Raw genomic sequence first — 26,361 nt, 5'->3', positions numbered from 1 at the left:
ATAATTGAGTTTTGTGATTTTGTACTTTTTCTCTCTCATTCACAAGGGGTCAGAAGCATCTCCCTACATAATGCCGCTCCTCACAAGATGCGAATTACAGGGGTCAGCAGCATCTCCCTACATAATGCCGCTCCTCACAAGATGCGAATTACAGGGGTCAGCAGCATCTCCCTACATAATGCCGCTCCTCACAAGATGCGAATTACGTCTGGGCCTTCAGAGCAACTGCCTGTCATCTTACAGTAAAACATTATGTATAAAACATTATGCAACACGGACGCCCTTCGGAGAGGCTGCACACCAGCTTCTCACACCCTTTGTTTCTTTGGACGTAAGTGAACATTCTTTTCCTTCTTCTCAATCCACATAGTAGATGTTTCATAACTTTCATGAATGTTTTCAAAATGACTAAAACAAATTAAATACAGATAATTACCTTGCCATGAAGGCTTGAAGACACGGATCTTTTGACTTTTGCCAAGGATAAAAACAATAGGCTGCTAGGAGAAGGCTCCAACTGAGGATTTGCAATGATGCATTAAAAGTAGTTCTGGAAAAAACTGTAAAATTGAATACATAGCTATTTCTCATAAGCAGTTCGTTAACCTCTGTAGTCGTAAGCCTGTTCATAACAATGAAAAATAAAAAATTAACTGTCATTAAGAGTGTATGAGTTTGATTAGAGAGAGTCTTTTTACAAGATTAAAAAGCTCCATAGATAGTATCGAATTCTCCTTCACTAAAGTCACTTGAGGGCAATTAACTAGAATTTATTATGACAAGTGCAGGAACTGTGACCTAGGGACAGTAAAAGACTGCCTAGTGGCACATGGAGCTACAGCCAGCTTTGGAGCATTCTTTCTCCTTCTTTCCAGTAGCGTTTGTACTCTTAGATCTTATCATTCAATAGAACATCTCCTTTCAAACGGTAGGACAGAAGAACAAACAACGTGCGAGGAAGGCCTTTCACGCGAAGACTGTGTAAAATGCCATTATGTAGATAATCCGGGCAGATCGCACGACGGACCTTTATGATACGACAAAAAATATAATGACGGGTGAGTCTAGGCTATATTTTTGTAGGAACAGTAACTTTGAATAGCTGTGTGCCAACGCTGGCAAACACAGGGCTAAGACCTTTACTTTTAATGTCTCAGCCATGTGAGGTTAAAACATTACCTCTTCTTACAGATGAAGAAACAGAGGATGTTCAATAATTTGCCCCAAATTATAGAGCTAGTGAGGTCCAAAGCTGGGATTCAAATCCAGATCTCCCTCAATCACTACAACTCTGCATAACAACAGTTCAGAAAAAAATTATCTATGGCCCAAAAGCACATGAAAAGATGCTCAACCTCACTAATCATTAGAGAATTGCAAACGAAAACTACAATGAGGTGTCACCTCACACTGATCAGAATGGCCATCATCAAAAACTCTGCAAATAACAAATGCTGGAGAGGGTGTGGAGAAAAGGGAACCCTCTTGCACTGTTGCTGGGAATGTAAATTGGTGCAGCCACTATGGAGAACAGTACGGAGGTTCCTCAAAAAACGAAAACTAAAACGACCATACGACCCAGCCATCCCACTCCTGGGCATAGATAAGGAGAAAATCATAACCTGAAAAAAACCGTGCACCCCAATGTTCACTGCAGCACTGTTTACAATAGCCAGGACATGGAAGCAAACCTAAACGTCCATCAACAGAGGAATGAATAAAGAAGATGTGGTACATATACACAATGGAACAGCGCTCAACCATACAAAAAGAATGAAATAATGCCACTTGCAGCAACATGGATGGACCTAGAGATGATCATACTAAGTGAAGTAAGTCAAAGAGAAAGACAAATACCGTATGATATCATTTCTATGTGGAATCTTAAAAAAATGGTACAGATGAACTTACGTACAAAACAGAAACAGACCCACAGACTTCAAAAACAAACTTGTGGTTACCAAAGGGGAGAGGTCAGGAGACGGGTAGATTAGGAGTTTGGGATTAACATCTACACACTACTATATATACCACAGATAACCCACAAGGACCTACTGTACAGCACAGGGAACTCTGGTCACTATTCTCTAAAAGCCTATATGAGAAAAGAATCTGTAAAGTAACGGATACACGTATATGTATAACTGATTCACTTTGCTGTACGCCTGAAACTAACGCTGCATTGTAAATCATCAACTATACTCCAATATAAAATAAAGAAAGATTAAATTACAAAAGAAAAGAAAAAATAATCTGAGAACGTTTACGTCTCAGTTACCTTTCATCTAAATTCATTCTTGCATTGTGGCAATTTGACCCTGTAGGCCTTGGGACTTCACTCTACTGCTTTAATAGACAGACATTAAAGAGACAAACAAATGCTGATACTAACAAGCTGACTAGAGCATCCCAGTTAGTTAGATGAACAAGTGCAGTTTCAGTGGTTTCCATCTGTCCTGGGAGGACAGGCCTTTTTAGCATCTACGTTTTAAATAAGGCAGATCTTGCACTGTGTAGCACAGGGAACTCTACTCAGTATTCTGTAACAACCTATATGGGGGAAGAATCTGAAAAAGAATGGATATATGTATAACGAAATCACTTTGCTGTACACCTGAAACTAACACAACATTGTAGATCAACTATACTCCAATATAAAATAAAAATGAAAAATACTAGCTAAACAAGGACCTACCGTATAGCACAGGGAACTATATTAATTATTTTCCATTATAGGTTCTTTCTTACAAGATAATCTGAAAAAATAACTGAAACTTTGCTGTACACCTGCAACTAACACACTATTGTAAATCAACCACACTTCGATAAAAAAAAATTATAAGAACAACAAAAGGCAGGTCTGTAATCTTCGTTAAGCCACGTGCATTTATTTCCTTGTGGCAACTGCTTTCTGGGAACAAATCCCCTTCTCTGGCATCACCCAACGTAAAGCTCTAATTTCAGTAGTATTGTTGTCGTTGGATTTCTACAGGTGTGGCCTTTTCTCATCTATTCCATTCTTGTGTCTTTTTTTCGTATCCTTTTCCATGCCAACAGCATGGAAGTCAAGGTAGTCACAGTTTAGTCACCTGGGAAACCCTAAGTTTCAAGCAACAGGTATCTTCCTTTCATCTTGGGGCTGGAATGAAGTGCTGGTACGGAGCTAAGGCTCTATAGTAGATGGTCCTCTGGCCCCACTCCCTTCCTTCTTGCTGTATCCACGCATTTTGTTTGCTATATAACCTTGCAGGCCTCTCATTGTGACTCCAGGCTCACTCGTGGGAATGGGTTTGGCCAATGGCATGTCAGCTAACGTGACAAAGACAGAGGCTTGAAAAGCATGTGGGCAACTGGGCCCAGCCATCTGCCTTCACCTCTGCAGTCCCCTGGAGAACATGCTTGAGGTAGATTGCAGGAGAGAGCTGTCCAGCAGTGGAGATGCGCCAGTTACCAGCCTGAGCTGCGAGGGAGCCTAACCAAGATCAGCAGGTTAGCTGACCCCCAGCTGACTCCAGATGCACAGACAGTAAGAACTAGACCTGTACGGGGTTGAGTCCTGGTTCTGTTTCTCTATCTTCATTTCTCACCGTCTCCCCTTCCTCACTCAACTCTCTAGCCAGGCTTAATTAGACGAGATCTCCCACCGCACCCTGCCACCTTCTGTCTCTATAGGTTTGCTTAACATGGCCGGCTGGTATGCCTTTACCGTACTGATAGGTACCCACTCTCTTCCAAGACTTAGTGATCACTTGCCCCAAGACCTTTTGGTTGTACCACCTCTGCCCTCTCTATGCCTTCTACCTCCTCAGGCAGCTTGGCAAAGCTGTTCTCAACGTTTCATGATTTTCCCTTTCGCTCCCAAATTACACATTCTTAGAAGATTGTAATAAAAGCTAAGTAAGAGTTTAAGAAAAGCTTCCAAGGCAGGCTGATTAAGGAGTGAAAGGTCAGAGGGGTCAGGAGGGGAAGCTGGGAAAAGGGGCTATAGGGAGGGGGGGGGGCATTTGTTGGTATGAGTCACTTATACTTTAGCCCCTTAGAGGTGTGGGTCTTTCTGCATCACTCTTTTAATTACTCCTAAATCAAATTTCTACTTGAAGCGTCATGCGCCTCAGAATTACTTGTGCTAGGAAAGAACAGTGTAGTTACAAAAAGGTTTATATAATGAAAGCAAGGCTGGTATGGATTTATTCAAAACATTTCTTTGTTGAAAAGTGACTGCTATTCTAGCCTCTTCTACTTTGGCATATTCTATTTTTATTTGCTAAAGAAGCTTTCAAACTTGCTCCCCTAAAAATACATTTCTTCTCGTCCTTTGCCATGTACTTAATTCAAATAACTGCGGGGCGAGAGGGAGTGCTTCCTCTATTATCATCTCTCTGGCCAGCTACTTGCTGCTATTCTAGATCATCACATTGTCTCCGATACGGAATATCTCATGGGCCCCAGTGAGAGAGGGGCTTCTCTGTGTTTCAAATAAGGTCTAAAATTCTTCCTAGGTGGGGGCCAATTGTTAATATTTCAGAAGATGGCCCTGCTCGCCTCTGAATGAGACCAGGTATTTGGTATTCTTCGGCTATTCATTTTATTAAGTCCTTTAAAAAAAAATGTGAAATAGATTCCGGAGACAAGATGGCAGAGGAGAAGAACTTGAGCTCACCTCCTCTCATGAAAACACCCAAATCAAAACTGCTGAACAACCACTGACAAAAAAGACTAGGACCTACCGAAAAAGATATTCTACATCCAAAGACAGACAGAAGAAGCCACAACAAGACGGACAGTAGGAGGGGTGCTTTTGCGATATAATCAAATCCCATGCCTGCCAGATGGGTGACCCAGAAAATGGAAAATAATTATATTGCAGAGGTTCTCTTACAGAAGTAAGCGTTCTGAGCCCCACTTCAGGCTCCCCAGCCTGGGGGTCTGGCACCAGGAGGAGGAGCCCCCAGAGCATTTGGCTTTGAAGACCAGCAGGGCTTGAGTGAGTGCAGGAGCCCCCACGGGACACGTGGTAACAGAGACTCCACTCTTGGAGGGCGCACGTAAGGTTTCCTGTGAACTGGGACCCAGGGCAAAGCAGTGACTCGACAGGAGCCTGGGTCAGACCTACCTGTGGGTCTCGGAGGGTCTCCTAGGGAGTTGGGGGTTGGCTGGGGCTCACTGTAGGGGCAAGGGCCAGAGGCCCCAGGAAATGCTCATCAGTGTGAGCTCTCCCGGAGATCGCCATTTCGGCACCGAGACCTTGCCCCCCCGCCCCCCACCACTGCCTGGGTCCAGTGCTGGTACACCTCAGGCCAAACAACGAACAGGGTGGAAACACAGCCCCAGCCACCCATCAGCAGACAGCCTGCCTGAAGTCGTCCTGAGCACAAAGTCTCCTCTAAATGCACCTCTTGACATGGCCCTGCCCACCAGGGGGCAGGCAGCAGTCCCTCCCACCAGGAAGCCCGCACAAGCCTCTGGACCAATCTCACCCACCAGGGTGCAGACACCAGAAGAAAGAGTGAACTACAAACGTGCAGCCTGAGAAACAGAGACCACAAACACAGACAGTTACACCAAATGAGACGGCAGAGAACTATATTCCAGACAAAGGAACAAGAGAGAACCCCAGAAGAACAACTAAGTGAAGTGGAGATAGGTAATCTACCTGAAGAAGAATTCAGACTAATGAATTAAAAAAGAAAAAGCAACGCAAACACAACACTAAAGACAGTCATCAGATCACAAGAGAAGCGAACAAAAGAGGAAGGGAAGAAGAAAGACTTACAAAAACAAATCCAAAAACTTACAATGAACAAGATGGCAATAAGAACATACATATTGATAATTACCTGAAATGTAAAAGGATTAAATACTCCGACCAAAAGACATAAACTGGCTGAATGGATACAAAAATAAATCCCGTATATGTGCTGTCTACAAGAGACCCACTTCAGACCTAGGGACACATACAGACTGAAAGTGAGAAGACGGAAAAAGGTATTCCATGCAAACGGAAATCAAAAGAAAGCTGGAGTAGCCATACTCATGTCAGACAAAATAGGCTTTAAAATCAAGACTGTTACAAGAGACAAAGAAGGACACTATATATATACAGTGATCAAAGGATCAAGCCGTGAAGAGGATAAAACAATTGTAAATGTATATGCACCCAACAAAGGAGCACCTCAGTATGCAAGGCAAATGCTAACAGCCGTAAAAGGAGAAATCAACAGTAACAGAGTAACAGTGGGGGACTTTAACACCCCACTTACATCAACGGACAGATCATCCAGACGGAAAATCAATAAGGAAACACAGGCCTTAAATGACACATGAGACCAGATGGACTTAATTGATACTTATAGAACATTCCATCTGAAAGCAGCAGATTACACATTCTTCTCAAAGGCACACATAACATTCTCCAGGAGAGATGACACTGCTGAGCCACAAAGCGAGCCTCGGTAAATTTAAGAAAATTGGACTCGTATCAAGCATCTTCTCCGACTACAACGCTATTAGATTAGAAATCAACTACAAGAAAACCCACAACTGTACAAAACACAAACACGTGGAGGTGAAACAATATGCTACTAACCAACCAATGGATCACTGAAGAAATCAAAGAAGACATGACAAAATACCTAGACACAAACGAAAGCCTGATGACCCAAGACCTACGGGACGCGGCAAAAGCAACTGTAAGAGGGAAGTTTATAGCAATACTGTCTTACCTCAGGAAACAAGAAAAATCTCAAATAAACAACTTAACCTTATGCCTAAAGCAACTAGAGAAAGAAGAAGAGACAAAACCCAAAGTCAGTAGAAGGAAAGAAACCCTAAAGATCAGAGCAGAAAGAAATGCGATAGAGACAAAGAATACGTAAACAAAATTGATAAATCTTTAGCCAGACTCATCAAGAAAAAAAGGGAGAAGGCTCTAATCCATAAAATTAGAAATGAAAAAGTTGAAGTTACAACAGGCACCACAGAAATACAAAGGATCATAAGAGACTACTACAAGCAACTCTATGCCAATGAAGTGGACAACCTATAAGAAACGGACAAATTCGTAGAAAGTTACAATCTCCCAAGACTGAACCAAGCAGAAATAGAAACTGTGAACAGACCAATCACAAGTACTGAAATGGAAAATGTGACTTAAAAACTCCCAACAAACAAAAGTCCAAGAGCAGATGGCTTCACAGGCGAATTCTACCAAGCATTTAGAGAAGAGTTAACACCTATCATTCTGAAACTCTTCCAAAAAAATCGCAGAGGAGGGAACACCCCCAGACTCATTCTACGAGGCCACCATCACCCTGATACCAAGACCAAACAAAGATAGCACAAAAAAAGAAAATTACAGGCCAATATCCCTGATGAATACAGATGCAAAATTCCTCAACATAATACTAGCAAACCGAACCCGACAATACAGTAAAAGGATCATACACCGTGATCAAGTGGGATTTATCCCAGGGATGCAAGGATTCTTCAACATACGCAAATCAATCAGTGTGATGCACCACATTGACAAACTGAAGGAGAAAAACCATATGATCATCTCAACGGATGCAGAAAAAGCTTCTGACAAAATGCAACACCCATTTATCATAAAAAACTCTCCAGAAAGTGGGCACAGAGCCTCAACATAATAAAGACCATATATGACAAACCCACAGCTAACATGATACTCAACAGTGAAAAGCCGAAAGCATTTCCTCTAAGATCAGGAACAAGACAAGGATGCGCACTCCCACCACTTTTCTTCAACATAGCTTTGGAAGTCCTAGCCATGGCAATCAGAGAAGAAAAAGAAATAGAAGGAATCCCAACTGGAAAAGAAGTAAAACTGCCACTGTTCACAGAGGACATGATACTATACATAGAAAATCCTAAAGATGCTACCAGAAAACTACTCGAGCTCATCAATGAATGTGGTAAGGTTGCAGCTTACAGAATTAATACACAGAAATCTCTTGCATTTCTATATGTTAACGATGACAGGTCAGAAAGAGAAATTAAGGAAACAATCCCATTTACCATCACATCAAAAAGAATAAAATTCCTAAGAATAAACTTACCCAAGGAGCCAAAATACCTGTACTCGAAAACTATAAGATGCTGATGAAAGAAACTGAAGATGACACACACAGATGGAAAGGAATTGGAAAAATCAATATTGTTCTTGAATTGGAAGAATCAATATTGTCAAAATGAGTATACTACCTAAGGCAAGCTACAGATTCAGTGCACAATCCCTGTTAAATTACCAATGGCATTTTTCACAGAACTAGAGCAAAAAAATTTTTAATTTGTATGGAAACACAAAAAACCCCGAAGAGCCAAAGCAATCCTGAGAAAGGAAAACAGAGCTGGAGGAATCAGGCTCCTTGACTACAAAGCTACTATGGCATTGGCAGAGAAACAGAAATATAGATCAGTGGGACAGGATAGAAAGTCCAGAAATAAACCCTTGCACCTATGGTCAACTAATCTATGTCAAAGGAGGCAAGGATACACAATGGAGAAGAGACAGCCTCTTCAATAAGTGTTGCAGGGAAAACTGGACAGCAACATGTTGAAGAATGAAACGAGAACATTTTCTCACACCATACACAAAAATCAACTCAAGATGGATTAAAGACCTAAATGTAAGACCAGATACTATAAAACTCTCGGAGGAAAATATAGGCAGAACAATCTCTGCATAAATTGCAACAATATCTTTTTGGATCCACCTCCTGGAGTAATGAAAATAAAAACAAAAATAAACAAATGGGACCTAATTAAACTTAAAAGCTTTTGCACAGCAAAGGAAACCATAAACAAAACAAAAGGACAACCCACAAAATGGGAGAAAATATTTGCAAACAAAGCAACTGACAAAGGATTAATCTCCAAAATATACAAAAGCAGCTCATGCAGCTCAATATCAAAAAAACAACCCAGTGAACAAATGGGCAGAAGATCTAAAGAGACATTTCTCCAAAGAAGACATACAGATGGCCAAAAAGCACATGAAAAGATGCTCAACATCACTAATTATTAGAGAAATGCAAATCAAAACGACCATGAGGTGTCAGCTCACACGGCTCAGAACGGCCATCATTAAAAAATCTACAAACCATAAATGCTGGAGAGGGTGTGGAGGGAAGGGAACCCTCCTATGCTGTTGGTGGGAATGTGAATTGGTGCAGCCACTATGGAGAACAGTATGGAGGTTCCCGAAAAGAACTTAAAATAGAACTATACCATATGATCCAGCAGTCCCACTCCTGGGCATGTATCCAGAGAAAACCATAATTTGAAAAGATACGTGCACCCCAGTGTTCAGTGCAGCGCCACTTACAATAGCCAAGGCGTGCAAGCAACCTAGATGTGTCCATCGGCAGAGGAGTGAATAATGAAGATGTGGCACATATACACAACGGACTAGTACTCAGACATAAAAAAGAATGAAATAATGCCATCTGCAGCAACATGGATGCACCTAGAGGTGATCATGCTAAGTGACGTAAGTCAGAAAGGCAAGTACCCTGTGATATCACTTCCATGTGGAATCTAAAAAAAGATACCAATGAACTTGTGTACAGAACAGAAACAGACTCACAGACTTCAGAAACAAACTTACGGTTACCAAAGGGGAGAGGTCGGGGGAGGGATAGATTAGGAGTTTGGGATTAACATCTCCACACTACTATATATACAACAGATAACCAACAAGGGCCTACTGTACAGCACAGGGAACTCTGGTCACTATTCTCTAATAACCTATATGAGAAAAGAATCTGTAAAGTAACGGATATACGTATCTGTATAGCTGAATCGCTTTGCTGTACGCCCGAAACTAACACAACACTGTAAGTCAACTGTACTCTAATATGAAATAAAAACTAAAATAAAAAATAAAGTGACACAGACCCAAGGTTAATAACGACAAAAAAATTCTGAAGTAACACTCAGAAAAGAAAACTAAATGTATGATATAATGACTAAACCATGTAACTCCCACCCAGAAAGTGCTGTTAACCCCATGATCTCCCCGTGTTTTTCCAGTGGTGCTACTGCCCTCCCATCCAAGAGGCAACCGTCATCCTGACTTTTATTTATAGGTCTTACACCTGTGTGTACATCTCTAAACACAAGAGCTTTTTATCTTTAACTTATGTACAAACAGACTCCTAGTGCGGTCATCCTTTTGTTTCCCGATTCCTTTAACAATATGTTTGTAAGAGTCGTCCACGTGGTTTGCTAGAGATCAAGAATTTTCAACGCCATCTGGCCTGTTATTTTTCCTAGCACAGTACGAGTGAGTGCTACCGTCTTCTTGGTTAGGAAAGACAAACCGATAAATATTGTGTACTCTTTCCGTCCTCGTCTTCCCTCGATATTTAAATTCAGAAATGCAGTCGATCTGAAAGCAGTCACCAAACAGAGAAGTCAAGAGGGCGTGCGATACTCACTCACAACATTGGCTTGTCCGGTGAATATGGTGTACTGCAGCTCGTAGGAAACCACACTGAATTCGTCATCGGAGGTCCAGTGAACGGTGATGGTGTCATAGGAAGCCGTGCAGAGCTCTTCTCTAATTGTGGGGGGGTTGGGAGCTGTGGGGAGCAAGACGGTCATCAGCAGAGAAGCAGACACCTCTGGGATACATCTCAAAGGAGATGTCTGACAGTCAAAGCAGGCCTTTTAAAACATATCCATGAGAACTGCTACCCAAGAGATGGTGACGCCAATCCAAAGAGCATTTGCGTGGCTGGTTATATCACTGTGATTTTTCCCAGGTAGTGTGACTTCAGCCAGCCAGTACCTTCTCTCCGTTTATCATGAAAGCATGTTCAGAAGGGTAAGCAAACAAACTCTCTTATTCGTGAAAGAAAACATGTCAAACAAAAAGTAAACAAGATGAACTCTTGTCATTTCATCCCCATTGTGGGGATGGCAAACTTCTTCGGTAAAGAGCTAGATGGTAAATATTTTAGGCTTTGTGGGTCCTCTGGTCTCTGTTCTGTACCGTGAAAGCGGCCAGAGACAATGTGTACTCAAGTAGACCCGGCCAGGTTCCAGTAGAACTTTATTTACAAAAACAAGTGAGGACCAGATTTGGCATGTGAGCCAGTTAGCCAACCTCTGAGCTACAAGATGCCACGTATTTTTATATTCAGGCGCCCAACTGCAAAAATACTGATGTTTGTTATCCCATAACATATCAGTCAGATAAGTGTCTGAAAATTTTCTTTCATTACATGTTTTGAGGCCTTATAAAAATGTATTAGTGTGATTCAGTTTTCTTCTCATTTTTCAGTTGATAGGTGATATGTCAAATTAAGAACACGATTGCCAATCAATCATATCTAAGAAGTACATTCTCCTTCCTCAAGAAAAACAGGATGCCTTGGCATTTGATTAACTTATCGTTGGGGAAGGCTGCTGTTTTATGTCTTGAACACATTCTGGAGTGGAGAAGTCTAAATCCTACCCAAATGATGATTTTAAGTGGACTTCTACTGGACGGATTTCAATAACTGCTTTTATGAGACGAGTTTGTGAGCAAGAAAAAGCCTAGGCAGTGAGTGCTTTGCACCGGCAATAATATTTTAGAGCAGGAGCTGGCAAGCTATGGCTATGGGCCAAATCTGGCCCACGGCCTGTTTTTGTAAATAAAGTTTTATTGGAACACAGCCAGGCTCATTCACTTATGGACTGTCTCTGGCTGCCTTTGTGCAATAGCAGAATTGAGTAGTTGCAACCATATGTCCTGCAAAGACTAAAATATTTACCATCTGGCCCTTTACAGTCACAGTCTGCCGAGCCCTGGTTTAAAGCGTCGATCCAGGCCTTTTTTTCCATTCTTCTGTACACCAGAACCTAACTTCAAAACGAGAAAAATATATCTGCATCCGACGGATGAGCAACGTTTGCTTACACTATTGGAGAACTCTTTCCTGCGTGAAACTTTGATTAGGATGCATTAGTCCCAAAGAAACCCCAAGAGGGAGGGAAGTTTATGAAAATGGTAAAATTTTAAACTTGAGTCGTTTTAGTACTCTGCACTTCGCCACTTGACGATACCTGCGGGACACATATCGTACGAAGCAAGTCCCTTTTACATCTGTGGCATCAAGTCAGTTAGCCCAGCTCAGTCTATTGATTACTGAATTCCACAGACATCATGGCGGCAGCCGCTGCATCACGGTGTGCGTTAAGGGATACTACTCAGCCATAAAATGAAATAATGCCATGTGCCATGGACTTAGAGATGATCACATTAAGTGAAGTAAGTCAGGCAGGCAAAGACAAATACCATATGATACCACTTACATGTGGAATCTAAAATATGACACAGATGAACCTATCTATGAAACAGCAACAGACTCACAGACACAGAGAACAGACTTGTGGTGGCCAAGGGGGAGGGGAGGTGCGGGAGGGATGGAGTGGGAGTTTGGGACTAGCAGATGCCAACTATTATATATAGGATGGATAAACAGCAAGGTGCTACTGTATAGCACAGGGAACTATATTCAATATCCCGTGATAAACCATAATGGAAAAGAATATGAAAAAGAATATATTGGGTTGGCTAAAAAGTTCATTTGGGTTTTGCCGGAAGCTTGTGTATACTATATATATATATATATATATATATATATATATATATATATATGTATATGTATAACTGAATCACTTTGCTGTACACCTGAAACTAACACAACATTGTAAATCACCTCTACTTCAACAAAGTAAATTAAAAAAAAAGAGATAACTTGAAAAAGAAAGTTGTGTATCAAGATGGAAGGGCTCTACAGAGCCTTAAAGCGTTCTTTCTGGAATATGACTTCATACATCTGTCTCCTGAAGTATCCACAGGCAAGATTTAGTGTCATCAAAAACAGAAGTATAAAAAAAAAACAAAAAAAACAGAAGTATAGATCAATGGAACAGGATAGAAAGCCCAGAGAGAAGACCACGCACCTACGGTCACCTTATCTTTGATAAAGGAGGCAAGAATATACAACGGAGAAAAGACAGCCTCTTCAATAAGTGGTGCTGGGAAAACTGGACAGCTACATGTAAAAGAATGAAATTAGAACACTTCCTAACACCATACACAAAAATAAACTCAAGATGGATTAAAGACCTGAATGTAAGGCCAGGCACTATAAAACTTAGAGGAAAACATAGGCAGAACACTCTATGACATAAATCACAGCAAGATCCTTTTTGACCCACCTCCTCGAGAAATGGAAATAAAAACAAAAATAAACAAATGGGACCTAATGAAACTTCAAAGCTTTTGCACAGCAAAGGAAACCATAAACAAGACGAAAAGACAACCCTCAGAATGGGAGAAAATATTTGCACGTGAAGCCAAGAATTAATCTCCAAAACATAGAAGCAGCTCATGCAGCTCAATATCAAAAGAACAACCCAATCCAAAAATACGCAGAAGCCCTAAGCGGACATTTCTCCAAAGAAGATATACAGCTTGCCAACAAACACATGAAAGGATGCTCAGCATTGCTACTCATTAGAGAAGTGCAAATCAAAACTACAGGGCTCCCCTGGTGGCGCAGTGGTTGAGAGTCCGCCTGCCGATGCAGGGCACATGGGTTCGTGCCCCGGTCCGGGAGGATCCCACATGCCGCAGAGCGGCTGGGCCCGTGAGCCATGGCCGCTGAGCCTGTGCGTCCGGAGCCTGTGCTCTGCGACGGAAGAGGCCACAACAGTGAGAGGCCCGCATACCACAAACAAACAAACCAACCAACCAACCAAAAAAAAAACTACAACGAGGTGGGCTTCCCTGGTGGCGCAGTGGTTGAGAGTCCGCCTGCCGATGCAGGGGACGCGGGTTCGTGCCCCGGTCCGGGAAGATCCCACATGCCGCGGAGCGGCTGGGCCCGTGAGCCATGGCCGCTGAGCCTGCGCGTCCGGAGCCTGTGCTCCGCAACGGGAGAGGCCAGAGGCCCGCGTACCGCCACAAAACAAAAACAAACAAACAAAAAACTACAACGAGGTATCACTTCACACTAGTCAGAATGGCCATCATCAAAAAATCTAGAAACAATAAATGCTGGAGAGGGTGTGGAGAAAAGGGAACCCTCCTGCACTGTTGGTGGGAATGTAAATTGATACAGCCACTGTGGAGAACAGTATGGAGGTTCCTTAAAGAACTAAAAAGAGAATTACCATACGACCCAGCAATCCCACTCCTGGACATATACCCTGAGAAAACCGTAACTCAAAAAGACATGCGCCCCAATGTTCACTGCAGCTCTATTTACAATAGCCAGGACGTGGAAGCAACCTAAGTGTCCATCGACAGATGAATGGATAAAGAAGATGTGGCACATGTATACAGTGGAGTGTTACTCAGCCATAAAAAGAAACGAAATTGAAGTTATTTGTAGTGAGGTGGATGGACCCAGAGTCTGTCGTACAGAGTGAAGTAAGTCAGAAGGAGAAAAACAAATACCATGTGCTAACACATATATGTGGAATCTAAGGGAAAAAAAAAAAGGTTCTGAAAAACCTAGGGGCAGGACAGGAATAGAGATGCAGACATAGAGAATGGGCTTGAGGACACGGGGAGGGGGAAGGGTAAGCTGGGACAAAGTGAGAGTGGCGTGGACATATATACACTACCAGATGTAAAACAGATAGCTAGTGGGAAGCAGCCGCATAGCACAGGGAGATCAGCTCGGTGCTTTGTGACCACCTAGAGGGGTGCGATAGGGAGGGTGGGAGGGAGACGCAAGAGGGAGGGGATGTGGAGACATATGTATACGTATAGCTGATTCACTTTGTTATACAGCGGAAGCTAACACAACACTGTAAAGCAATTATACTCCAATAAAGATGTTTAAAAAAAAAAAGAACAGATAGAAAGCTTGGAAATAGACCCATGATACGTAGAACTTGACGTACAAAAAAGGCAGCACCACAAAGGTGGCAAAGCCATCTTCATGAGGAAGGAATAGATTGCTTAGAAATTATGTTGATAAAACTGGTTCAAAATATGACGAAAAATTCAGTTAAATCCCTACCTTACACTAAATACAAAGGTAAACTTCAGATAGCTTAAAGATATAAATGGAAAAGTAAAACAGTGAGGCTAACGGAAGAAGCAGAATATCTTTGTGACTCAGGATGGGGAAAGGTTTCTTTAACAAGATCCAAAAATACAAAACTTAAATCACTAAGATGTATACTTTAAATATCTTACAATTTTATTTGTCGATTATACCTTAATAAAGCTGAAATGTTTTAAAAAATGAAAAAAATGGTAGAATTTATTAGTGAAAAACAAAGATTTAGTGCCATGTGCTGTGACTCGGATGAATAAGTGATATACCGATCGAGAGACGCCTTCCACGGAGGAGGCCCAGCTGCATCATAAACATGCTTATTACTGTCCGTGTGGTCCCTTACTGTTAGTGTGGGATCACCCTGCATGGGTCAGTGGAGAAATATTTACTCTCCCATCATCTAAACAGTTCATTGAATTATTTCTCCATCAACCAACGTAGAAAGGTTTGGTTCTCTCTGCACTGCAATACATGATTACATATAAAGAACACTGTGTTTGAAATCGGCAGGTAGCTGGGAGACACGTGGCAGGGGCTGTAATCAGGGAGGGAATGTCACCCCTCCGGGTTATTCACTTGACGTACCATTTAGAGGCATGTCAGAGGCGAGAAAAAAAAAAATCTTGTTTTCACAGCCAGGCAGACTAGCCCTGTTTTGATTATAAAGCCAATGGGGTTTGTCCTGAAAAGTCAATATCCAGCTTACGGTAAACGAGAACAGCAGCACGTTGCCAGTTTCAATATTCATGCAGCTGGTATACCAGAACTGTTATTTTCTTGCCTCTGTCATAAACAGGACACAAGAAATGGTGGGCTAATGCCCCACAAACACTCCATTTCCTGCTTACGAATGTCTGATAAACTATTTGGACTTGGCAGTATCAGCCGAGCATTGTATGTTATGGCCAGGATCGATGTTATGTCTAGAAATGGTCCAAATTTGTATCGGAGGGTGACAGCTAAGAAGGCGTAATAGCAGGTACCCCATATGGTCTTTAGTTTGGCATAAACAGCCATCGGGATGATATATGGCGTACACTCTACAAGTCAGTGCAAACTACTTTCACAGTTTCCCCTGCAGTCAGTACGCTGGCATTCACATAGAGATTAGAATGGGCATACGTTATTGAAATGCTCTTAAACAATTCTGGGGAAATGGGAAGGACATTCTTGACAATAAGACACTGATTCTGTGCAGAATGGCCACGTGCCCGGCCGAACACTTTTTGCTCTTCTCTGCCCTTGGGCGTGACCTTATGACATGGATCTAGCCCACAAGACACGAGTGGAAGTTTGCTAGATGGATCTTTTGAACAAGCTTTTGGTTTTCCTCATAAACAGACTTGGCTGACGGAGCTTTTGGTCATCATTTCCCGTCTGTCCCTCTCTTTTTGTCCGTAACTTGGGCATAACGCCTGGAGGTGGAGTAGTTCTGCAGTCACGTGGCAAGACAATGACGGTGGCAGAGCACAAAAAGAGAAAGAGCCTGGGGTCCGACGTCATCACTGAACCGCTGCCCAGCCCTGGACGGCAACAGAAGCCTCTGTTCTCCTGTTTCTGTGATAGGAACACTGTCTGATGGGTTTAGTCACTGCTAACTGGATTTTCTGTTGCTGTGACCACACTCATTCCCAAATGATATAAGAAAACAGGAGATTTTTAATAGGATGCCATCATCAAAGGCATCTCAGCCCGAGAAAGGCTCACCTGCATGGTCCAACACAGTAGCCACGAGCTCCGTGTGGCCCTTTACATTTCACTTTAATTAAAGTGAAACAAAAGTAAAAACTCACTAACCACATTTCAGGTTTTCAACACAGCCCCACGTGGCTAGCAGGTATCCTACTGGACAGTGCAGAGTGCTTCTATCATCCTAGAAAGTTCTGTGGCATGGTGTTAGTTGAGGTCAATCTCAGAGTGAAAAGCTACACTCATAAATAGTTGAAATCCAGTTTGGTTTCTTACTGGACGTGCTTTTTGAGTCAACTTATTTCTTCCTTCATAGGCATCGTATGGTGTGAAAGAATCACCTAAGATAAGAAGATGTTTCTGGGGTGACTCGCCTCCCTTGCAAATGCACAAAGGCTAAAACCGGCACCACTGATCTGGGTACAGTGCTCCTTGAACATAGAAATCCTTTGCTTTCTAGCCACAGGCTGTAAAAATAAACATCACCCAATGCTCCGTCTCTCCTGCTTCCCCTTTCCCAACTGCTCTCCCACAAACACACATACACAATGAGGGTGGAGACACTGGTGCCGCGCTAAGTTAGGGATGTGGTCTCTTGAAGGTGGCACATTCTAAATTCAGTGCACAGCTGGCTTCACTGTAGACGCGGAGCTTCACTGAATTCCCCGCGGCACCCGCGGCTCTGGATAACGCAAATAAAGTCATCTGAACAGTCAACATTCTATGAGCGAATGTGGTCAGTTCTTGCCTTAGCGGTCGACGGCTAAGAAAAATTCGGAAGCGTGGTTAGGAAAAGGAGTAGCCAGAGGTTTCTTTTATTATGGCTGCTTTCGTTTCTTAAGCTTGACCTCACCCCCCCACCCCCACCCCCCAAAAAAGTGCCTATCAAAAAGCACAGAAGTGAAACATGGCACCAGGAATACAAGTGTGATTTTTGGGACATCTGCCACGGTGACCTTTGCCAAGACGAAATTGAGTCTTTTACTAGAAAGTAAGGAGGTCTTTGGAGCCTGTACAGACCTGAGCTAAATCCTAATTCTGCCTCTCCCTAGCTATCTGACCTCCAGCAAGATGGATGACCTCTGTCGTTTGCAAAATGAGGATTATAATACTTTACCTCAATTCGATGTTGGGAAGATTAAACAAACACAAAGAGCCAGGGCAGAGCAGATACCCCCATTAGAGTTAGCTGCTAAGTTTTTCTCTGCCAAGGCACTGTGAGAGTCATCTGCCTTGCTGACATGAAACGGAAAACAGCCACGCTGCCCCATGTACCTCTCTGATGGCCAACAGAGGTATCATGTGTGGTACCCACACGCCGAGAGTGCGGGAAATGGTGGTCAGTATGCTTTCAATGACCGAGATTCTCTTTTTGCCTCTGTCCCCAGTTTAGTCTTGGACTGTATTATTTTGGTTGGAAAACAAACAAACCAACCAACCAACCAAAGGAATACCAAAAATGTTTTACGGGGATATTAGACTTCATTCCTAATGAAGTATCACTGAACGTACCCAGTATTAAAGAAAACACAAAAGACAATACCTGTAAGGTAATCCAGACATTCTAGCAATTTCTTCTCTCGGGAAAAATCTAAGGCAAAGGTGTCAAAGGTGTCGTTGAGGTTGATTTCAGGAATTAGCACCTGGGATGATGCCGTTGCCATGGAGACTCTGTAATTGAAACAAAACAACTTTTTAGAAATGTCAAGCTGGCTTTTACCATCACTGCATAGGAATGAAAAAATAAAAGGAAAAGAAATATCATTAAGAAATCGTGTTTTTTTTAAAATTAATTTATTTTTGGCTGTGTTGGGTCTTCACTGCTGCGTGCGGGCTTTCTCTAGTTGCGGCGAGTGGGGGCTGCTCTTCGTTGCGGTGCGAGGGCTTCTCATTGCGATGGCTTCTCTTGCTGCGGAGCACGGGCTCCGGACGCGCAGGCTCAGCGGCCATGGCTCACGGGCCCAGCCGCTCCGCGGCATGTGGGATCTTCCCGGACCGGGGCCCGAACCCGTGTCCCCTGCATCGGCAGGCGGGCTCTCAACCACTGCGCCACCAGGGAAGCCCACCACTGCTGTTTTTACACGTGAGCCTCAAGAAAAATCTCGGAGTGGCACAACAGGCAACACAATGCAAATGAGTATAAGCTACGAGAGGAGGCAGAGGAGCTGGGAAAACAGAAGAATGGCTTCCTCCCTTCCTTTTTACTATCGGGACAAAATTCCCCATGGAGGCGAAAGAATATTCATATTTCACATTGCTGTATATTTAACTCTCTGGCCCCCGCACATCTAACTCCAGCGAGAAGCGCATAGCTCCAGGCATTTCTTCACACATCTGTCTGGGAAACTGTTTGTTCTCTTCAGACTCAACCCTGCTCCACTTCAAAGAAGAGTCTTCCAAATTTCAAGCTGCATAAAAGGCAAAGTGAAGATTAAAAAAGAATGTTTCCAGATATTGGATTAGTTTAATCAATGACTAGCCTCTCCCTAAAATAAACATTAAAAAAGGAGTTTTTGTCAGGCTCGTTTTCATTCTCCTTGTCTTCATGTTCTTGCACCATATTCCCAGCAGATGCCACGGAAAATATACATGAGCTTCCTAACAAATTCCCCTGATGGGTCCACCATTTCCCCTCTTCATTAAGCTTGCTAGGTAGATAGACTTCTCGTTTGTAATCGGTCTCCTGCAGTGGACTGTCACGTTGATTGGGAAAGTTATTATTAATAGCAGAACATTTTGACTAATTAACGATGCAAGTGATTCTTCTAAGAACAAGAAAATTATGGGATGATGTAAACCACTTCTGAGCACATCAAACTATGCTAGACTCATAATCTTGATTTTGGTATCTCAGGAAGTTCGATAAACACCACCGAGGACCTACTATGTGCAGGATACTGTGTAGGGTACTGGGAATTTTTGAGCAAAGGAACAACCTTTAAATGATTTAGCCATAACCTAGTTACTTATTTTCTAACGAAGGGCATTGATGCTCATTTATACAAGACCACAGAGCTAGCTGGCAGCAGCCAGGAAGACAATTCTAGGTCTGTACTCTTCCATTTAATTTAGAAAAACGTCAACCTGGTTACACTAAAAGACAGATCTCCTCTTGCATCTCCTAATGGCTCTTAAAGTTTTGGATTTTATAAAGAAATATGTCTTGGCTATAAAAATTACATCTGTGGGCACATCTATACAATGGAGTATTTTTCAGCCATAAAAAGGAATGAAAGACTGACATATGCTATGACATGGATGAACCCTGAAAGTATTATGATAAGTGAAAGAAGCCAGACACAAAAGGCCACATATTGTATGATGTACTTGGATGAAATGTCCAGAACAGGCAAAAATCCATAGCGACAGAAGGTAGATCAGTGGTTGCCAGGGGCTGGGGGCAGGGGACAATGGGGAGTGATTACGTGTGGGGTTTTCTTTGGGGGTGATGAAAATAATTCGGAACTCGATAGAGGCAGGAATTGTACAACACTGTGACTGTACTAAATGCCCATGAATTGGTCACTTTAAAATGGTTAATTTTATGTTATGCAAATTTCACTGCAATAAAAAAGTTACACCTGTGAAATGCGCGAAATCCTTAAAGTTTCTATAATTGTACTTCTGGTGCATATTCAGTGCTATATAGGGAGGGAAGTAGAGAAGATAATCAACAATGTAATAATTGGAATGATACTGAGATCCATACATGAAAGTTTGAAGAGGAATAAACTCTGGAAAGAAAAGTTTCAAGTGTTTGAATGAGGATAGAGAATCTAAATTCACCGCCTGATCCTTTCACCAGGAAACAGCGACAAGCAGGGAGTTGTGTGATTTTATTGGCTAATTACTGCACCCAAGAGAATTGGACTAATTATTATGACAAACAACTGCTAACTCAGACCGATGGATAAAGGGATGGTTGCTAGGCACTTTTCACAGACGGTCAACCTGGACTTAAAAAACGCCTTCCTTATGACCTATAATCACAAACACTCCTTCAAACTCAGAGAGGTCTTAGGATTAGTCACCAAATATTCAACGAATACTGAGTAAGCCCTTCAAATATGTCATTTACTGAAGAGCCCAACAGATTTGCATCAATGCAGAAAGGTTCAAAGAAATGCTACACTGCCATTTGAATTCCTCGAATAAAAATTTCAAAGTGAAACCCCAGTTATTTCTGTTTCATGATGTCCAACAGGGAGAACTGCACCAAGCTATCGTGAAACAAGCACCGAACTTTCTATTGTGTTTCTCTGCTGTTCCCGCGTGGCACAGATCTTGTGCTCACCAGGTTGGGAGATCTCGAATGCTCTGAACAGATAATCTCAAGCTGGTACTTCCCCTGTCCAGTGGCACAAGCTTCTGTTCAGGTTCATGCAAAATAGATTTCATTCCCAAGTTTCTCCTGGCTCTATGGTCCACAAACAATTAGCTAAACCATGCTTTAGTCAAGGGACACTGTTGACAATGCCTGACATCTTGATGGTGGGAACTTTGTAGAGCAGGAACAGAGAGGCTGAAAGTTCCTAAGCCTGGGAGGCAAAGACTGACAGCAAGACTCTTTGGAGATGATTGCAGCTTTTAACACCTACACATTTTTTTCTGATAGAAGGAAAGATATTTATCTTCGGCTACAATTTCAAATTCTTAATTGGACTGACAGGCGAGCGGAGATCTGCCAAATTCAACATTTTAGGCTATGTTTTTCTTCCCCAAATCCTTGTTGCCCATCTCTTGGCCTTTCAGATAAATTGCCAAAATCCACCAGGGCCATCAGCACATGCCACTTTCTCAATTCTGTGCTTCTAGAGTCGTGTGTGTGTGTGTGTGTGTGTGTGTGTGTACGGGAATATGTGTACACATGCTTGTGGCTGTGTGTCAAGCTCTTAACATACTGGAGCAAATAACGGCATTGTGTCCTACCCTGACACTTAATAGGGTGGGCTGCACGCTACTTCCCCTTTCTATTTTGACTTTGATGCCCCTAATCTCCATGACACTCAGTTGCTAGCAGCCACATGGGGCCAGTTTTCTGGAAGGAAGACACGTCTAGAGCTAGAGTGCTTCCAAGATTTCTGCCGAACAGTCAACACCAGGGGAAGATGCTCTACCCTTCCCACTTAATATTCCCCCATGCCCAACCGCCTGACAATGGCACCTCAATGGGTCTCTCTCGGGCAGGTGGGCTACGACGCACATCACCATGGTAAAACCCGGTGAGTTCACACAGTAACAAAGTGTGGTTTACTTCAGTCAGCTCAGGAATTCCCAAACGCGTCTGACCCTGGAACCTTGTTGTTTTAACACCAATTAACACCCTGTAGAACACATTTCAAAAATCACTCGTCACATGCACTCTAATTCTTATAAGTGCCATCTTTCCAGCTGATAACTGGAGTTCTCCGGTTTGTACTCTGGGGAACTCTGCGGGATCCTTGAATTGCCTATGGCAGTGAGGGACAGAGGAGTCATCCCTGTCCACATCCCAGTGGAGTCTGAGTCCCTCCTAGGAACTCTGAAAAACGGGTACCGTTCAGAGGGAGTTTTCTTCTTATCATCCTCTTGACACAGATAATTTGCTGCTAAAAATGATTTTAATTTTAGATGTCTCCTAAGGAGTAGACCAACTTTCTTATACTTGGATTGAGTGAAGAGTTTTGCTTATTTCACATCATTTTAGAAAAGTGCACATAGAACTATCTATTAGCGAGGCTTGAGAATATAGTATGTTATACAATGCATTTGCATCCATTTAGTGAGTGGGAAGGAAGGAAATTAGCATTTATTGTAAGTTCACCTTGAGACAGGAACTCAGCTAATATCTTTACTCCATTATTTCATTTTATCCCTACAGCGACCATATTAGGTAGGAATAATCGGCCCTGTTTTATAGATTTGTTCACACATTCATTCAGATAAGGCAGTTTGCTACGTGCTGGGGCCATAATGGTGGAAACAAGATGGCCAGGGGTCCTGCCCGCTGGGAGCACATGAGCAAAAGGAGACTCACAAGGATTAGGGAGCAGCCCCAGTGCTACCTGTAATTACTCCTGAGCAAATTAGCACAGAGCCAAGCGCTCGATTCCAAAGCATATGCATCTCCTACAATGTAAAACTTGAGGCTCTCTCTCCCCTAGGGGTTTTCTGATGTTTCTGAATTGAAAAACTTGTGGTCTGATTCAGCTTGTAGGCGAACATGTCCACTTTAAGTGGTTTAACGATGCAGAAAAATCACATCCAACTCTCACTTTAGGGAGGCCTGCAGGATTAAAAGTTTGTTCTGGGCATTCCACCCTCGAATAGAAGAATAAAGATAGTTTAGAAATACACAGGCACCAAAGCCCAAGGCAGACACAGTAGTAAACACGACTGTGAAGTCACGTTCTAGAGAAGAATGTTAAGTGATATGAAAACATAAATCCAACAAACATTATGGACTATCTACAACACTTAAGGCCTGTTTATAGGAGTCGCCAGCAATGTTATCGCAACTACTGATAGAGGTAGCTAGTATGAGTCCAGTTTTCTAAGTCAAAAATAGCTCTTGGGGACTTCCCTGCTGGTCCAGTGGTTAAGAATCCGTCTTGCAATGCAGGGGACGCCGGTTCAATCCCTGGTAGGGGAACTAAGATCCCACATGCCGCGGGGCAACTAAGCCTGCACGCCACAACTACAGAGCCCGCACTCTGGAGCCCATGCGCCACAACTAGAGAGAAGCCTGTGCGCTGCAATGAAGAGCCCACGCATCACAACGAAAGATCCTGCGTGGGACTTCCCTGGTGGCGTGGTGGTTAAGAATCCACCTGCCAATGCAGGGGACACGGGTTCAAGCCCTGGTCAGGGAAGATCGCACATGCCGCGGAGCAACTAAGCCCGTGCGCCACAACTACTGAGCCTGCTTGCCACAACTACTGAAGTCCGCGTGCCTAGAGCCCATGCTCCACAACAAGAGAAGCTACCGCAATGAGAAGCCCGCGCACCACAACGAAGAGTAGCCCCCGCTCGCAGCAACAAAAGACCCAATGCAGCCAAAGATAAATAATATATAAATAAATTTATTTAAAAAAAAAAAAAAAGGGCTTCCCTGGTGGCACAGTGGTTGAGAGTCTGCCTGCCGATGCAGGGGACATGGGTTTGTGCCCCGGTCCGGGAGGATCCCACATGCCGCGGAGCGGCTGGGCCCGTGAGCCATGGCCGCTGAGCCTGTGCTCCGCAACGGGAGAGGCCACAACAGTGAGAGGCCCGCGTACCGCAAAAAAAAAAAAAAAAAAAAAGGATCCTGCGTGCTGCAACTAAGATCCGACGCAGCCAAAAAAAAAAAAATTTTTAAAGAAATGTTTTCGTTTTTTTTTTAAAAAGCTCTTGGAGAAGCCCAAAGAACAACAGTCAAAAAGTGACATTTCTAGGATTTAACCCAGGATTCCAAATTCCAAGTCCAAGCCCAGTGCCTTTTTACTATATTCTAATTGCTGGAAAGGGAAAAGGGCTCAGGAATTGACCAAGAGGATTGACAAATAGAGACAGAAAGAGATAGGATGCAGAAACAGGGACAAGGGCTCCTAGCAAAATTTTACAGGCACTACGTATTCACATCTGATGGAAGTGTAGACTTCTCATAAGCAGTGGGCCAACTTTCTTATGCCTGGATTTAGTGAAGAGTGTTGCTAATTTAACATCATTTTAGAAAAGTGTACATACAATCACACGGAGAACTATATATTAGCGAGGCCTGAGAATACAGTATATGATACAACTCATTTGTAGAAAGAGCAATCGGTCACGTTTCTGTTCTTGATGAGATGGGCTTGTGAGAGGTGGAGCTGAATGGATCCGGGTATGACCTGCTGGGTCTGAGCGAGATCACATGTGGGCATCCATGCGCTGTGTTAGACTTCAAATGCAGGTCTTAACATCCAGTTAAGTTCTCTCTTAACTGTTACGGGGCCACATTCTCCCCCCTGCTAGGTGAGAATTTATTCGTGTTAGACTGCATCGGATTTTTAGGGATTGCTGAGACGTGCAGCCCACACTAGCCATTTCATCTGGACATCTCACAATTTACAGCTGGAGAAAAGTCCTATCGGATCCCAGTGGGAAACCATGACGTAAGTGTAAACGCTGTCTAGCAGAGTGTCCTGGGGACACTGGAGTATTAGTGCCGCGTGCAGTTTTTAACTTTAGCAGGAATATTTCAGGCAACTGGGTGCAGCTGAGAGCAGCGAAGACAATTAAATACTTGGAACCTAGGAGTCATGAGGAAAGAAGCTGGCCGCTCTTGGAGAAGGGAGGAGACCATGTTAAGGATATAAGAGGGGTGGTAACCAGCTGTTATCCACGTGCTTTGGAAGAGATAAGTATCTAACCAGTCTCAGAGGAAATTTTCTCAAATAGAAGAAGTAACACAAAGAAGCCGGTTGGATTCTCGACCAGAGTTGTAAAGATACTCTACCCTCCTCCCATTGAAGGAACAGTGAAAACGGAAGTACCACCACCTGCCTCTATGTGGTATTCTGAGAATCAGCAGTGTGCAACACAAGCAAGCCCTCCATAATCACTAGTTTTCTTTCGCCTTCCTCGAAGAAATTCAAGTCAGAAGATGGTATTTTTTGCCCTAGGCCAAAGGTTGGCAAAGTACCGCCTGAGGGCCGAATCTGGCCTGCCGCCTGTTTTTGTCAATGGTCTTATTGGAACACACCCTCGCCCGCCCATTCATTTCCATCTACACCAGGCTGTTGGAGACCTACCCAGAGTTGAGTAGCTGTGATGGGGACCTGATAACCTGCAAAGCTGAAAATATTTACTCTCTGGTCCTTTACAGGCAAAGTTTGCAGACTCCTGGGCTTCCCTGGTGGCGCAGTGGTTGCGAGTCCGCCTGCCGATGCAGGGGACGCGGGTTCGTGCCCCGGTCCGGGAGGATCCCACATGCCGCGGAGCGGCTGGGCCCGTGAGCCATGGCCGCTGAGCCTGTGCTCCGCAACGGGAGAGGCCACAGCAGTGAGAGGCCCGCGAAGTTTGCAGACTCCTGCTCTAGGATAACAGACCAGCATGAAGGAGCTGTCTGGGGGTCTTCTAGGGATGGTCTTCTATTACGGCTTTGGAAGAGGATCAGTTGACTCTGAAACTTTGAACGAATGAAGAGTCAAGGCCACTGGCATTGGTTGGAGATGTCATTTAGGTGGCATTAGGTGCTTTTCCTGGGCTCCACAAGAATTGCTATGTGTTTGCATCAGTGAAGGTGAATAATTTTATGCCCATCAAGTACGAGCACTGAAGGCACAGTGACCCCTGTCAGTTTCACCGCTGACCTGCCCATTCAAATCATGTCATTTTTATGTCCCCCTACCATAGAATAAAGAATATTTTAAAAGAAGGAGGTATGAAGTTGACAGTTTTGTCCTTTCTTTGTCTCCCACATGAGTCGGTCTTGACCTTTCAGGAGAGGCAAAGCTTCTCAACCAAATAAAAACAGGCCTAACAGAGAATAACACCTGGGCGATTTTGAAAAACTAGATAAGCCCTGAGATGGAAGAAAAGATTCCCTTTTATGTTTTGGTCTTCATTTTGATGCTTTGTTATC

General features: G+C 43.2%; 1 protein-coding gene across 7 annotated transcripts in view; it reads right to left on the bottom strand.

Annotated features, from left to right (window-relative positions):
- The window catches only part of MID1 (midline 1), a 643,355-nt gene that overhangs the window by 21,120 nt on the left and 595,874 nt on the right, over positions 1–26,361 (bottom strand). For all 7 annotated transcript variants that reach the window (XM_022559856.3, XM_089904801.1, XM_089904802.1 and 4 more), the window contains 2 exons: positions 18,322–18,449; positions 10,458–10,601 (listed from right to left, as the gene is read on the bottom strand). In XM_022559856.3, coding sequence (XP_022415564.1) covers positions 10,458–10,601; positions 18,322–18,449 — 272 coding nt within the window. The remainder of the gene's footprint in view (positions 1–10,457; positions 10,602–18,321; positions 18,450–26,361) is intronic.

This window comes from Delphinapterus leucas, chromosome X (genome assembly GCF_059928025.1).
Source record: "Delphinapterus leucas isolate spDelLeu-1000000601 "Yukka" chromosome X, BTC_Dleu_Yukka2, whole genome shotgun sequence".
Classification (NCBI taxonomy): domain Eukaryota; kingdom Metazoa; phylum Chordata; class Mammalia; order Artiodactyla; family Monodontidae; genus Delphinapterus; species Delphinapterus leucas.
Note: the sequence above shows the minus strand (reverse complement) of the source record. Positions and strands in the feature narration are given on the sequence as shown.